Here is a 16,852-nt window from a genome sequence, read left to right as displayed (position 1 = left end):
TATTCACAAGTAGGTTTTAATTAGCCCCTGTACTCACATTACAATAATGTAGCTTCACTGATGCATTCATATAATATTAGGACTTCATAATTTGGATTAGTTATTCCATTGCCACTTTTATGCTAATTTTCTTCATTCTTTATATTCTTCTCCAGTTTTATGACACTTCATGCAAGAAAATCTGATCTACCATAATTAGAAAGACTTCAATATAATATTCATTAAGAAGGTAGGGATTGGTTTAGCTATCTCTTCAACATTTTTGCACCTTTTTAACTTCTGAATGTAAATGTTTCTTTCAATATATAAAACCATAATCTTTTTTAGCTTACTGCACACTGCTATATAAAAAAATGATTATTTTCCTTTTTTTCAGATGGGGACATTTCTATCATCGTAATTCAAATAGGTCAAATGCAACTGTAAAGTGGGTTCTCTATAATACCAGATATGTGGATAGTGTTCTAAAGTTTGAGCTGATCCTAAACTGCCTCTTAAAACATCAACATACTTCTAGGCCATGGTCGTTTTAATTTTAATCTTAGCAAAACTGAGTAGAAATGTAAGTATGCTAGTGTAAATACAAACAAATAGAAAGCATAGTCAACCAATAAATTCACTTCGGTGCCAAATAAAAATGAATTTGGGATTTCATAATCACTTGCCTCCATTAGGCATAGATAATCTAGAACTTCATATATTAGGATTTATTTATATGCAATAATTTCTTGCATACAACCCTGACAGTGGTCAATATAAAAAATACAGTAGCACCACTATAAAACAAATGTTTAATTTCAGATATGAAAGTATGTTTGTAGGGCAGGAAAAGGCATGAGTGGATTTCTTCATCTTCTAAGCAAAATTCCATTACAACAAAAATTTCTGTAAAACAAACTATTTTCTAGCCCCAACTGGTAGCCCACTTATTTTAAAGGTAGTGTTGGTTATAAGCAATACCACAGCAAAGGAAGAATTTAGAAAATTCCTTTTATAACACAACATTGTAAATCAACTATACTTCAAAAAAAATTTTTTTTTAATTCCTGTTAGACACTGGGTGAAAATATTTTGAGGCAGTGAATATGTATTTGTTACACTAGTGGGCAAATTAAAGTTGGCTAACAGTCGAAGGGTAAACGAAATAAACACCTTAGTAGTTAAGAGTGAGAGCTTTTCAACTATATTTCAATTTAAAAAAAAGAGTGAGAGCTTTGAGGTCAGACTGCCTAGGTTTAAATCCTGGCTGTATTACTTAGTAATTGTATGACCTTGAATGTTTCATCTGTGTAATGGGGATTAAAGGGCCCAGCACACAGTACATCAAATAATAATTATTAACCCTTGTTATTAAGAATTTTAAATACACAGTATTTTAATTTCTTTCATCTTTGGTTATTATTTTCATTTTGTAATTCTTCCACCACGTCTTATTTGTAAAGGCATTTACAAATAAGTAAGAGTGATACAGTAAAACCTAAGTTATCCAGAATGCTTGGGAAATGAATCATTCTGGATAGGTAAATTTTCTATAGGGTACTTTTTTTTTTTTTTTTTTTAATTAATTCTATAGGGTACTTTTATAGGTATCCAAAAAAAAAAGAAATCAACAAATGGGATGAATTTATTTCCTATCCTATTACACACTTCCATGCCTTCTTAACAAGAGTATACTAGTGGTAAACTTTTTCTTAATAAATCACTATTATTATGAATATCAATTATATTTCCATGTTAAAATGTCACAATCCTTTCAAAGCTTACCAACAGTAATATGCCTACTTGATTCCACCTAAGGTTTTTTAACATTAAGTCCATGAATAGAATTCAGGGGGTGTGTGAAATTGGGAAAAAAAGAATTACATCTTTATTTTTACTAATCTCTAACTGAAAATTAGCATTTCCTTCAATTATGACTGAAAGCAGCAAACAGCTGCACCTATGTCTGTATTTCCAATAGGAATCACAGATCCTTTATATCACATTACAGCTGTTGCAAACTCTGGAAATTTTATGTTCATCATTATTTCAAAAATTTGGTCTTTATTAGACCCAACACTAGATCTTACAGTGTTAATAAAGCCCATATATTCCTATATCAAAAGTTTGTTTTCCTTGAATATTTTGAGCTTGTTTCAAATTTTTTTCTTTTGTAATGCTATGAATTTTATTTTATACATTTAAATTTATTTATTTATTTATTTTTGGCTGTGTTGGGTCTTCGTTTCTGTGCGAGGGCTTTCTCCAGTTCTGGCGAGCGGGGGCCACTCTTCATTGCGGTGCGCGGGCCTCTCACTGTCGTGGCCTCTCTTGTTGCGGAGCACAAGCTCCAGACGCGCAGGCTCAGTAGTTGTGGCTCACGGGCCTAGTTGCTCCGCGGCATGTGGGATCTTCTCAGACCAGGGCTCGAACCCATGTCCCCGGCATTGGCAGGCAGACTCTCAACCACTGCACCACTAGGGAAGCCTCATTTTATACATTTAAAAGCATAATTCTGAGAAGAGTCCATGGCTTCACCAGACTGCTAATGTGGTTTGTGGCTCAAAAACAGTCAAGAAAGCTGACCTCAAATTTGTCTCTCTTCTGTGCTCTGTTAATTCAGAGCATTGATGTGGTCCATTATACTTTCATACCAAAGCTTGTTTAGATTAGGGTAGTACAAATTAGCTTCTCTAGGGCTTTTCTTCTTGGACCTCCTGGATATTGTGAGTTCCCTCTGAGTAGGTAGGAATGTTTCCTACCATTCTTGTACTTGGCTTTTGAAAGAGCAAAACAAATAGAGGGAGAAATAAGTCAAATAAAACTAGCTTCGGATAGCATTGAAAGTAGAAATCTAAAACATCCTACCCTCCCACTTTCTAAATTAAGAGACAATAAATACTCCATTCAATAAATACTCTGACATTAACTGCATGGGTTCAAATTCTACTTCTGCTATTTATCAGCTTTGTGACCTTGGGACAGTAACTTAATCTCTCTGTGCATCAATTTCTTTATTTGTGAAAAGAGGTTAATAAGCACTGTACCTGGTACATTATAAATGTTCCATAAATATTACTTATATTTATTATTATTCTTATAGATTTGTTTCACACTATGGCCAGCTAACGTTTGACCGACTAATAACTTACATTTATACAGCATTGTAGTCTACAGTGCCCTTTTACATGCATTATGACATTTGAAGCATACGATAACCCTGAGAAAGGACAGCTATTATTATACCTACTTTAGTGTTGAAGAAACTAGGTAACCACACCAATATCACACAAATGGGAAGCAGTGGAACAAGAACTCAAACCTGCATTTCTTCTTTCACTCCAATTGTCTAATCCTGTGTTTCTACTGTATTAGACTGGTTAAAAGAGAGAACAAAAGGAAGCTTATTCAGGAAAGAAGGAGGGGGCAGAGGTGTCCAGCAGGCCATGAGGTGAGCGCTCTGGTGCTCACAGGGTGGTCCTCTGAGTAACCTGTATCTTGTTAGAATTACAGAATCTCAGGCTCCACCCCTGGCCTACTAAATCAAAATCAGCATTTCGAACAAGTCCTAGGTGATTCCAAGATACTACTTTGAGAAGTACTGTTTCACTAATTGCTCTAGTGATGCTGTTATGGTCACTTAAATAATACAAATTTACCACAGACTTAATACGTTTTTATTAAGTAATACTTTCTTGTAAGAGGAAATAGCTTCCTGCTTTCCCTTTTAAAAAGTCAAGTATCTTTAAAAAACAAATTTATATTTCCATTTAATTCTTAAAGATCTCCACTCCCTTAAGTGGGGTCATTAAGGAACGTTAGAAAACCATAAGCAGGTCAGTTCTTACTTTCAATTCCCTTTAAAAATTAATCTTACTACCCTGTGCCCTAAGTATGATATACCAGAAAGCAAAATCACCTCTCCATCGTTTTCACCGACAGAATAAAACACTGTATTTCTCCCCCTGGACATTTCAGTAAGTACTGAGTTTTTCGGACCCCAAACTCTTATTTCTTGAATGAGTTTTGCAACTTTCTGGCTCTAGGGATTGAAACACAGCAACAGAACAAAAAGGTATTAAGCCGACTCCCATACCTAAACCTTAGCGATGGTGATCGTTGATTACAGAGGCAAGTAAACAGCCCGTCCCAATCTCCCTACCCTCCCTCCTAATCAATTCACAGTTGAGCTTGATTTCTAGGCTGCTCTAATTCTGGGGTCTGGTCAATGGACACTCTCTTCTCAGGGCTGACCCTCTAGGCCCTAGGGTCAGAACAGCACTAGGATTCCGCACGTGGGAGCGCTGCTCAGCTGCCTGCCCAGTGATATTTGAAATAACTGTTCCCATTTTGAGGTGCGACTCCTCCCACAGGTTAACCAGCCCAGGCCGGCAGGCGAGCCAATTTCGCTCACCTGCTGCACCGGAAACTTCAAAAGCCCGAGTCAACGTAGACTAAAGGTATCCAGTAATTAACCCATAGTACCTCCCACAGCACATTCCTGACTGGGCGCCTGACAGAAGGATGTGTCGGCTCGCGCTCTTACCAGTCCCGGGAACTCCATTTCCTCTCCCTCCCACCAACGTAAGCATTCAGGGGCGGTGCTTCCCGGCGACGGCCCGCCCCAGGTCGATCCGGTGCCCCATTGCATCTCGCGAGAATTTGTGGATTTGGAGGCGGGCCCCTATCAGGAAGAGTGCACAAAACTGCCCTTAAGTCATTGCAGCGCTACAGCTCCTGGTAGCCAGCCACGAGATTCTCGCGAGATTCGCCTCCTCAATACCAAGTGAGGAAATTGGGGGACGCTGTCGGGAGGGGCGTGGGGCTCGACCGCGCAGCTGCCGCTTCCATTACCTTCCTCCCATGGTCTCCTTCCGGTTCTCGATGCTTCTCTGAGTCTAAGGGTTTCCGCCGCTCGTCTACCCTTCCCCCCAGCCCATGACCCGCCTCCGGCCCCCGCCCTCCCAGTCCAACCTCCGATCTGTTTAGTAAGAAGGTGCTGTTCCGAAAAGAAGGAGAAGGGGGTTGGCACACATACGCTCGGTCCAGGACGTGGGCAGCAAACCGTCCTCTTTCGCCCTTAGATTCGTGCCGTGCTCGCGACGGCGGCGTTGGCGGACTGATACGCGGCGGTGAAGAGGCAGGAGGAGGGGGGAGGGGCGGAGCGTGGCAGCTGGCAGTAGTTCCGTCAGAGCGGACATCTTGTGGCTGTGTCGTGCGCGTGAGCCCCGTAGGGCTGGGGAGGCACCAGCTGCTGCGCGGGGAGGAGGCCGAGGCCGCAGCTTGAGGGAGGCCCCGGCCCCTCTGTACGCGTGGGTGTGGACGGCTAGGGGAAGGGAAGGGAGGCCGGCCCACTGGCCGGTCGGGTAAGGAGGGAAATACAGGCCTTCGGTGGCTTGAGTGACCAGCCTGTTGGGTGGGGTAGGGTGGGAAGGCTGGGGACGCCGGGGCCTCTCCCGTTTAAGGGGGAGGGGGAATGGGCGCGTCCTCGCACCTAAGCCGGAGCCTCAGGGGCAGCTCGGGCGCGTGGTGGCGGTGGCTGGGCGGGCGGGCGCGCGCGGGAGCGCGCTGGAAGGCGGAGTGTATGGTGGCGTCAGGGGTGACACAGAATAGCTCTAGCTGCGGGGACAGCGGTACACATCCAGCCTCTGCTTTATTTCCTTCCCCTCCCCGGCCGCACTTTTGAGCAGAGGCCGAAAGAAGCCGGGCGTCAGTCCGGAGTCTCCTGTTCTCCCCTCCCCCCTTGCCTTTCTTTGCCCTAGTGACGCCGGCGTAGCGCCGACTAGGCCCCGGCTCCTCCTCTGCTGGGCCCCGGACCCTGCCCCGCACCCACCCCTTTCTCCTACGCCTCTTCCTTTCCCACCCGGGTCTCTTCCTTTCGAGAGGCCGGGAAGTCAAAGTTGGAGCCACCCCTCCGCTCTTCCCGGCACCCTCGCCCCCTCTTCGGGCCGAAGCACGGCATAGAGGCTGTCGGTGGCTTTGCCACCCCACCCACCCCGGATCGCGACCGTTTTTGAGGGACTTGGACTCGTCAGGGTCTCTGCGGGGCCTGTGCGAGTGCTGATCTGCTCCGTTTTTGCAAAAGGCGCCTGTGTCTGGCAGAGCCGGTGTGAGACCAAGAGACAATCCTTCCCATCCGCCGGGATAATCAAGAGTTTTGGCTGGAACTTTGAACACACACCGAGATAGTGAAGAGTCAGACGAAAAGCACAGACTATGGCGCTGAAACGGATTAATAAGGTAACCCATGGGGCGGAAGGAATGGGGTCGTGAGAGGAAAGGAAGGCTCAGCCTTGCCATTGGGGGGGGGGGTATAATTTCGGAATTACTCCTCCTTGGGTCACTTCGTCCATTGGGGGATGGGGAACGCGGCTGTACCTTAAGAAGAAACGAGGGGGAAAACTCGGGAACAGAGCACTTGCGGCAAGTGAGGTGTTATCTTGAGCGTGTTTCAATGGAATCGGTGCAAATTAGCGATGAGGGAGAGTGATTGCAGGCGCCTCGATTCTTCGAGAAGAGTTTAGTCCCTCTTCGGAATTGCCGGGAGACGCTCCCGCAAATGTCATGGCGCTTCTTATTCTCGGGGCTTGGAAACTTATTTTAGTTGTAAGATCAAGGCTCTGGGCCTTCTGGAAGAAGAGACGGGGGAAGCTCAGAGGAGAGAAGACCTAAGAAATGCGGCGGGTCCCGAACGTGATTAAGGGTCGGGGTAGAAGTCTCACCAGCTGAAGAGTAGTGAATGGGCCTGGCCAGAAACTGCTCGACTCTGGGCAGCTTGCACAGAAGTCAGCGGGGCTGGGAGGAGGTGGGCTGACACAGTGTTGCCGCTTTCTGTGTTTTGTAGTTGCGGCTTTTCACCCGCAACTGTTTGTCAGAGGCGCGCCGGGAACTGATGGAAAGCCCTTTTGGAAGCTCCGTTTTGCTTTGGCGGGGGAGGGGTGGGGAGAGTGTGGTGGCAGCGAGAGGAGGATAGGTGTACCTATGTCTGCCTCGGTCCGTTTCATAGCAGCCTCCGAGGAAATTGTTAAGCTATTTAAAACGAGGTTTGATGGTACGCTGTGGATACATGTTGGAAAAAACAGGGTTTGTCGAGGCTCGGGGGGTGAGCGGAACCTCCACCTCCGGTGGTTTAGTCTCATTTTCTTGCTCTAACTTCTATCCCGCATTTTAAGATGGCGGCTGCTTTAACTGGTTCAGGCTCTTTCCGGCGTCTCCTTTCGTAATAATATGAAATAATATTCTTTGTTAAATGTTAACTTTTACATCAGGTTGTACACTGCCCTAAGATCTCCTGTTCAAGACTTATCTATATTCAGACTCTCAGACTGTATTTCCCTTTTTTGTAACTTGTGTGTGATGTGTTTGGTTCTTGCACAATCGAGGAGGGTGGAGTATTTACAGCTAACTTGAAAAAAATGCCATGGAATAAAGTCAGCCTTACTAAAACTAGGAAACAGAGGAGGTTGTGGATTACAAACTTTGGTTTTGATAGGTTGCTTTTTAAAAAGAGTTTACATGGACGGAATGGCAAGGACTTGGCTTTACTAAAAATAGACCTGATGCTGCTTAATTTTACATTTATTTAACGTGTGACTTTGGAACTTATTTGGCAAAACTGGTATCTTATGAATGATGAAAGTTTAGATTCAAAGTATTGATGTTGAAATGGTAAATCTTGATTTAGGCCATCATTGCATTGTCTCTGGGTTTATGTGAAATACAAACTTAAGTCTGTATTTTTGAGACCATGGAAGAAGTGAGGAGTTTAGGAGTTAAGGCTTAAAGTACAAAGGATTATTAAACATATCTTTCTGTGACCACTTTGAAGGCCAGCAGCACACTGGAGAAGCATAGTTATATTTTGCAGTATAGTTGAACATAGCATTCAGTACAAATCAAAACCTTTTATCTATTGGAATTAATTCGAGCCACTAAGATGTGGAATACTTTCAAATCCATAGATTTTTATGCACGTGGAACAGAACACTTTAAAGGAAGGTCTTATTGATTTTTTTTCTTTTACAGGTGATACCCAGCTGCTGTGACACCACTTTAATGATTTAAAAGCTCTAGAGAGGCAGTATAATGGTTAGGAGTGTGAACTTCGGAGCAGAAATGCTCCAGTTAGAATTCTAGGGCTGGGTAAATTTACCTGTGTGCCTCTATAAAATGAATATTTGTTGTGTATGAGCTATAAATAATTGAGTGTTTAGTGTGTACCAGGCACTATTCTAGACACTAGGGTTGCAGCAGTGAGCAAAACAAATTTTAGAGTCCAAGATTTTTTTTAAGGACTAAATAAGTTAATGTGTGGCTTTGAACAGGCCCCTAGCACAAGGCACTCAATTTATTACTGCAACTTTAATTTTCAAGAGCTTTTATTAAAGAACTTTTCGAGTGTAGTACTTTTCATCAATAACAGATTGTCTCCTTTTGTAAATACTTTGAAGATCTGTGTAATACAGAAACTTGACATAACACTTTCCAAACTGGAAAAAAACAGTTTATGTGGGACATTTTTGATTCAACCTGTAGAAAGTTTTGTTGTGCATGTGGTTTGGTTTTCACCTGTCACTGTCAGAATCACATGGTCAAACTTTAAAAAAAAAAAAAAAGTCCCAGATTCAGACAGTTTTAACAAGTGGACAACTCTGATGGGAGATGCTCTTTATTTTAGGCACCTCTCTTTTATTTTTAATTCATTCTTGTCTGCAGCCCCCCAGATTCTAAATGTTAAGATATATCTGTATTCCTCACTGATCATTTTATTGGAATGCTTATTGTTGGAATATTTTTAATCAATAGCAGTTAATTTGATTAAGCTTTTAAATTTATTTTCTTTCTAAAGCTTATGTTGTAGTCTTTTTCAATATTTCTTAGACCAAGCAGCCTTATCAAACAGCCCCATTCTTTTTTTTTTCCCCTCCTGTATTCTTTATTTGGACAAGCTGTGGTCTTATAAGGCTGTCAACAAAAATAAAATATGTCAACTCCCTAGTTGGTTGGTGGTGTTTGGGGGCCAGAGGCAGTTCTACTACTCTCATCAAACAGAATGACCACAGTGCATGTATTTTGGGGAAGTTTAAAGAGAACTTTACATAAAATGTAATATGAACCAAGCCTGAAAGAATAGCTCATGCTTTGAGTGTTTGCAGTATGTCAGAACTGTTTGAAGCACTTGTATTAACTCAATCTTATGACACCCCAAGGAGGTAGGTATAATTATTATCTCCATTCTAAAATTGGAAACCTAAGGCACAGAGAGGTTTTAAAAAAAAAAAAACAAAAAAAAACAGGGTCCTCATATCATGGCAGAGTTGGGATTAGGACCTAGGCAATTGGGCTCTGCAGTGTGTGCTCTTAACCGCTACATTGTCATGTCATCTTTTTAGGGTTTTGGTATTTCAGAAGTTTTCTTTTGTATGTATCATTCTCCTAACAGCTAGACTTAGCATCTGCTCTGTATTGAACACTGTTTCTAAGCCCTTTATGAGTATCTACTTATTTAATTCTCACAACAACCATATGAGATGGATGCTCTTACCATTCCATTTTATACGTGAGAAAACAGGTATAGAGTGAGTTACTTGTCTATGGTCAGATGGCTGGTAAAGGACTGAGATTCAAATCAGATAGTCTACCTCAAGAACTCAAGCTCTTAAACCCTATGCTGTCTGCTATTTTGAACAATTTCAATTCCTAAATTTAATCTTGCTTCCTGAAATAAGCTCTCTCCTCCCACTTCACATTTAAATAATTGGGATTGAACTTTATTCTTAGGTTATAGCTAATTTGTGAGTTTAGATTTTCGCTAACATAAGTTTTGAAAGTAGGAGTGAATTTCTTTTCGGTTAGTAATCTTCAAGGACTAAGGGAACTACTATGTGCTGACTAATCACTAGGGACATCATAAACTTGTTTCCAGTGAGCCTATAGGCTGTATGCATCATGTCTCAAGGCTTGTCTTTAGCTAGCTAACTTAGTTTGTAGGGCGTTTGTTGACTGAGAAATGCTGATCATGTAATGACCTCAGTTTTTTATTTGAATAAGGGTGACGTTGACACTGTGCTTTGGTTTCATCGTGATCACCGCCAATGTTAATTCTAGTAGTTATCATACAAGTGGAAAGTTGAATACTCTTGCTAGCCCTGGGGAAAAACTATCACTGGATATCTCTATCGTTATATTGTATGTTAACTCCTGCGTTCAGGTGTCCTTTGTTATCTAAGATAACAGTCAATTCTTGAGGATTTTCCAAAGCATTTCACTATAATCGCTTTATTAGACACCACATTCCTAGTATTGAGATTAAAATGTTTCAGATTGAATTCTCAAATCCTAGATTAGCTTTTGCATTCTAGATTTGGTGTATGTGGGTTTTGACATGGATTATATATATCAGAATGTTAAACAGCTTTTAAAGAATGTAGGTACATGAGGTCTTGGCAGACTTACTGAATCATTTCTCTGGGAACACATAATTTTGAAATGTCCCCTAGGTGATTCTGAAGCCTCCCTCTGGTTAAGAACCTCAGACATAAGGGATAATCATTTAATCAATACTTATTGAGGTCTTACTGTTTGGCATAGTAGTCTAGTCTCAGGGGACAAAATATAGGGAAGCCTGTTACTACCCATGAGGATGTCTTCTTTGAGTGAAGGAAACGAGCATGTAAACATATAAATTGGTACTTGTCACTCTATACAACTTTTCAAAGTTATAAATCTAGTAAGGGAAGCATTTATTTAAAATAAGGGGAATCGTTATTCCAATGTCAGATTCACCCATTATTAAAGATAGGTTTATTTAAATACCTTTCCTGTACGATGTTATATATATAGTTATATATATTTTACTGTTATAGTGTGTGTTTTATTTTATAACTACTTTAGTTCCCTTTCCAAGACAAATTAGTGTTAACAAAATTAAATGATTTTTGTTTCACCGGAAATTTTGTGCTCTTGATCTAGTTTTGCTACCGTAACAATGATCTTATTTCAAAATTGTATAGCGTAATGAAAAATGGATATGTTTAGTGAGTATATTATTTGCCAGTCTATGTTGTTAGATGAGATTTAGTCTCAAAATGGTACCCTCGGTCCTGTTACATGGGGAGGGGAAAAGTTCAAATGAGTATTTTATACTTTGCCCAAACATCGGATTTTTATCTCCCAACTATACTTTGAACATAATGTTGTATCATTCAGAGACCTCCAACCAGCTTTTCTTAGTTAAATTTGTTGTATTTAACCTTTTGGGTCTTAGTTGTAATTCACTACTTCTTGGTTACTTGTTCATTTTCAGGATGGACTACCTCACATTAATCCTAGCCTTGTTAGAGTTTCCTAGCTAATGTATAATTGAATGTCTTCAACCACTGGGCTGCTGTTAATTTTTGGTTTTCATATCTATAAAATGCCTTATTTGCTTTCATGGATCAAAGCTTAGGAACTAAATTTGGCTCTCTGTCTTTGCCCATTTAGAGGTACTGCTTACAAAAGAACAGCTTTGAGTAATCTGAAGTGACTTATTTTTAATGGTGATCTAAAGAAAGAAAATTACAGTATTATTCATTCAAGCCATTCTTTGTACCTTGTCTGAATGAACAGGCATACTTGTCTCATAATTATAACTAAACAGGAAGTTAATTTCTTGTCAGTGATGTAATGAGACATGGTAGGCAGTACTTAATTAACCTCTTAATCTTTAATGTAAAAGAAACTTTCAGGATTTCTTAGAAGAAATTACAAATTCCAAACTAAAATGATTTTTAAGAGGACTATTCCTTCCCATTCTTAAGTCCACATATGAAATTGTTCAGATCCCAAAATCTTTTTGCCAAGCTTCCTTCTTTTGAAATGACTTCCGGTAACCATGCATTTCTGAGATATTTGTTGTTTCCTTCCTTGCTATTTGTATCCACGTGAGGTATGTAAAATAAATTTCACAACATCGAAGTTTAAAAACTTTTTGTTTGCTTCATAGCAAACTTGATCTTTGTAAGAACTAGAGCAATTATTGTCTGCCTAATTGGGTAATTAATATTGCATTTTGATCTCTATCATTGGTCAAGATATATACCTTTATATTGCTAGGTCGTAAAGGTTCTTTGAGGGTGATTCTTATTTCAGAATTTCTTAAAGACACTTACTCTCCTAGCTTCCTACCTCATGCCCTCATCTCATCCAGCTCCCAAGGTAGTATTTTATGTTGCTCAGTATAGGTTTAAGAGGCAAGGGCTGTCCTTTTTTGGGGGGCGGGGGCGCTGTGTTGGGTCTTCGTTGCTTTGCGTGGGCTTTCTCTAGTTGCGGTGAGCGGGGGCTACTCTTCGTTGCGGTGCGCGGGCTTCTCCTTGCGGTGGCTTCTCTTGTGGAGCACAGGCTCTAGGACATATGGGCTTCAGTAGTTGTGCCGCGTGGACTCAGTTGCTCTGTGGCATGTGGGATCTTCCCGGACCAGGGATCAAACCCATGTCCCCTGCATTGCAGGCAGATTCTTAACCACTGTGCCACCAGGGAAGTCCCAAGGGCTGTCTTTATAGTGTTGATTTCCATGCTCATACAAATCTTGAAGTCAAGTAAAAGTTTTGAAAGAAATGGACTCTTGAATAAAATACAAGAAATTAACTTGCAGTAATGGGATGGACTTCCAAGTTTTCCCAAAAGTGATGATAGGAAATGTATCCGTACTGCTATTATTATGACTTTGTGTGATGATGCAAGATGGCAGAGATTGGGATAACATGATCGTGGAACATTGTGGTAATTATTGTACTTAATATCATAATTAACTACTGTACTTGGCCTTACCACAGTAGTCATCTGGGTGAAATTTTGGCCAGCCCTTGGGAGGATGATGGAACTGGACAAACTAGAAAAGGTTATATAGGGAGTTACACTTCAGTAGCAGAATTGATTAAACAAATTTTGTTTTCATAAATGCTGACTTTGGTTATGTTGATCTAATGTATAAGTAGTGGCTGAATGTTTAGCAGAATGCGTAAATAATAGTTACCGGAGGTCTTAAATCTTACTAGAGGCTTATCTACTCATATGGCTGCTCTATAGTTATTCATAAATAGTTGTATTTCCAATTTATGAGCCTTTTGGAGGCAGTGACCATTTCTTATACTTCCCTAACATCTCTCAGAGCCTCTAATCTGTTCAATACCTTGGTTTCCTGTTCTTTGTAGTCTGTGGTTGGTCATTTCATATCGAGTGAGGAAGATGTAGAGAGACTAGAGAAACAAAACCCAAATATTTAGCAGTATGTTTAGACTTCTGTTCTTGGCCAGTGTCTCTCTCAGCCTTTTCATGTTTTATCTCCAGCAGTCAATTGTCAAAGATACTGTGTTCCATGGTGATAGAAGCAAAGATCTTCCTGAAAACAAACTGTAGGCTTTCTGTTTTGAGTCCCACATAATGAATGGTCAGACTCATTAATGTTTAATCATGTACCTCCAGATGAGAACACTCACTGGCTTAAGCTATACCTGTTGGTTGCCTGTAAGAGAAATTTGATTGACTCCTTTTCCTATCGGTCTATTTAGGCTTTTAAAGGGAAGGGAGAAACGTATTTCCCAGTGGGGGAAGGCCTGGATTCTCACACTAGCCAGGTGTTCAGGAGGTTTCAGGAGAAGCAATTCAGAGAAAGATGATCCCGAAAGGAGAAAATTTCCCCAAAAGAGCACACCATGGCAGAGAAGTGTCTAACTTTGGTGTTTTTTTTTTTTTCATGGAGAGTACAGTTTTTAACATCGTACTCTATATTATATGTCCTTGATCCAGTGTCCTTTCAAGGTGAGTGGAGCGTTTAGCTAGTGTGTGCCAGACTCCCCTGCCAACTATTTTCTTATTTCAGTGGTCTTGATGAGGAGTTGGGTTGGTGTGATTGAAATTTTTTTTCTCCAGTTTGCCAAATACCATATCAAATTCTTTAACTTAAATACATCTTTGATGCAAGGACACTCTTTTGAGAAAGCAGCCATAAATGTATCCCTGGACCTATTTTTCAGGTTATCTAGTAGATACACTACTTTGCTTTCCTACCCATCCTGAAGCGCATCATGTCCTGTATTTGAACTCAGTCTTTCCTTTCCCCTCTTGGAGGGGGGGCCACTAATGTAAAATGGAGATGAGACCTATTTCCATAAGGTGGTTGTAAGGGTAAAGTGATCAGTGTTTTAAGATATTTTTCATCCCCAGTGACTTAGTTTATGTTCTTCTCTCACCTGAATTACTGCTAGTTTCCTAATGTAGTTGTCTACTCATACATCCTTTGTAGTAGGTATTCCTACAATTTGGAGGGTGAGGAGGGTCTCTGACATCCCATAAATTAAGTAAAACTTTGTGTGGGCATGTGTATTTGGGGGATAGAGGGTTAGAAGTTCATCAGGTTCTTAGAAGTCCTTGACTTTGTCACAAACAATGCTACATACATGTGTAGTAGTGTATGAAAAGGTGGAGCAATGGCAGAAACCAAATTTAGGATAGTCTTAACCTCCTGTCAGGGAAAGGGAAGGGCATCTGGGGAGTACATGAGAGATCTTGTATTATGTCTGCAAAACTTAAAATCTGAAAGAGGTATAATAAAAATGTTAAGCTTAACTATCAAGCTAGGTACACAGATACATGGCTGCTTTTAGGATTAATAATTTAAAAAGTCAATCACTCCTAGTGTACTACTGCTAGTACATCAAAAAATCCAAACCTCATTTGTCTTACTCCTGCTTAAAAACTATTCCTGCTTAAAAATCAGTGACTTTCCATTGGCTGTGGAATAGTCCTTGCCATAATATTCAAGACTCTCAAAAGATCCAGCCCTGATTAACCTTTCTAACCACATCTGCTACTCCCTTACCGGTACCCTGTTGTGTCTCTGGTATACCAAACTACAAGCAAGTTTTTACAGCCTGTTTTCTTTCACACCCCTGGTTTTGAATTAGTTTCTCTACCTTGAATGCTTATCCTTCCATCAAGACCCAGTTCAAATGTCACTGTTCTAAACCCAGGCAAGGTTAGTGATAACCTTTTCAGAATTCACAAAGCAGTTGAATGCCTTTACTTTAAGCACTCAGGTTGTTTGAAATATAATTTTTTGGTTTTGTATTATGTCTGCTTTTTTTTTAGCTCAGTCTATTGGGGGAGGCATTCATGTTCTGTCTTAGTATTTTCAGACCTAACATGCTTGACACCAAAAAAGGTAGTCTTCATATAAATGAATAAATGCTTTGTTGGGTGAAACTTGAGCTGATATTACACTTTTTATTTTAGAAATGGATTTAAGTTAATCTTTAGTTCCTATTATTGAAAGTTTAACTCTTTACTAGGTAAGCCACATGATTTCTCCCTGCTTCCTCTAGTTTCATTTTGAGACTTTGCTTCATTTATATTTCTTACATGTTTTACAGCAAGATTAAAGCAACACATTTCTTGGGATAAAATGTGTATAATTGGTAATGGGGCCCAGGTAGCACTCTGCTTAGAGTGGATCCCTCCTTACTCTGTTTTTGCTGCCCCTGCCCCTTGAAGAAAACTGGGGTGGTTAACAATCAAAGCAGTAACTGTAGGAATTAGAGCAAGCTACAACCTCAGGAACTGACATTGTGTATCTGTATGCCAAGTTAGTTCTTTATCTCTGCTGCCTAATGTGGCCCCTTTTTCTTTGGACTCACCATGTAATTTCAGGGCATATGCCTGCCAGTAGCTCTGGGTCACATCCTTACAGCTCCTGATTAGAGAAGGAAAAAGTGTCCTTTCCAGCTTCAATTTGAAAATCTTGGGTAGGGATAGAGCGAACAAAATGCTATGATTACCCTTTCTGAGTAGTTGGTTAATGGTGGCTGACAGTCACCCCAACACTACAATCATACGTGTGGAGTATGAGAAAAGCGTGTCCAGGAAGGTAGGAGAAGAGGGTTTGAGTAGACAGTGGTGCATGGAAGAGCATCTGAGATGACTTATTATGCTTTTTCTCATATTTTTTCATTGCCAAGATATTCTTATATCTTATTTGCTTTTGCTATGGACATAATAATGTCATGAGAATTAGTTGGCATCTTTGAGGTAAGTGCTGGTATATGATTTAAAAGATATTTTGATTCTTAAAATTACTTTAGGTCATTTTTTTATGTTGTCTTTAAAGTCGATTTTGGTACATACTTGGCCGAATATTAGATCTTTGAGTATTACTTAAGAGGTGTCTTAGTCATGGAGAACTTGGAAAATAAGGCATTTAGAAATTATCTGAGGGGAATAAGAGCCTGAAGTTACGGGAGTGAAGAGCTGAAATTCAGTGCTCTCTGAAATTATACATTCACTGTAAAGGAGTGAAAATGTCAGCATATAAAGGCTGAGTGATTCAAAGATGTCCATGTGCAGGAAGACTCGTTAAAAAATGTTTTCTGAGATTTTTCATAAAATGTGCAACTTCGAAGTAGGATGTTGATATATTCTAGGTCAGCTTTATAGATTCCTGAACGTTATGAAGTTGTTTCAACATCACTTGGGTATTTTGTTAGACCACCTATCATTAAATTACTTTTTTATTTAAAAATGCTAGGTATTTTTCTTATCATTAACATATGTAAAAGTGTTTAAGTACAGAAAAGTACATAAATTTGGGGTAGGTCCGTGTAAGAAACTCATTTTAGTAATACTTGAGTTCACATGCTTACCAGACAGTTTTAGGTAGAACCACATGAAATTGCAGTTCAGAAATGGTCAAGTATTAGTAATTTCATACGACTCAATAACATGGTGTCTTTAAAACCCTATCCACAGATAGCCCACGAATTGCTGACCTTGTATTATTAATGTATATCATAGCATGAGCCATATAATTGCTAGAAGAGTATGTTATAGACAACTAAGC

At 40.2% G+C, this 16,852-nt stretch overlaps 1 protein-coding gene across 6 annotated transcripts in view; it reads left to right on the top strand.

The window, feature by feature from the left end:
- Nucleotides 1-4,660: 4,660 nt before the first annotated feature.
- The window catches only part of UBE2D3 (ubiquitin conjugating enzyme E2 D3), a 29,984-nt gene continuing 17,792 nt past the window's right edge, over nucleotides 4,661-16,852 (top strand). For 2 of the 6 annotated variants that reach the window (XM_068542516.1, XM_068542521.1), the window contains exons 1-2: nucleotides 5,145-5,345; nucleotides 6,065-6,219. In XM_068542516.1, the coding sequence (XP_068398617.1) occupies nucleotides 6,196-6,219 (24 nt within the window). In that variant the 5' untranslated portion in view covers nucleotides 5,145-5,345; nucleotides 6,065-6,195. The other 4 variants (XM_068542520.1, XM_068542518.1, XM_068542517.1 and 1 more) reach the window with 4 other exon arrangements.

This window comes from Eschrichtius robustus, chromosome 4, assembly GCF_028021215.1.
Source record: "Eschrichtius robustus isolate mEscRob2 chromosome 4, mEscRob2.pri, whole genome shotgun sequence".
Taxonomy (NCBI): Eukaryota; Metazoa; Chordata; class Mammalia; order Artiodactyla; family Eschrichtiidae; genus Eschrichtius; species Eschrichtius robustus.
Note: the sequence above shows the minus strand (reverse complement) of the source record. Positions and strands in the feature narration are given on the sequence as shown.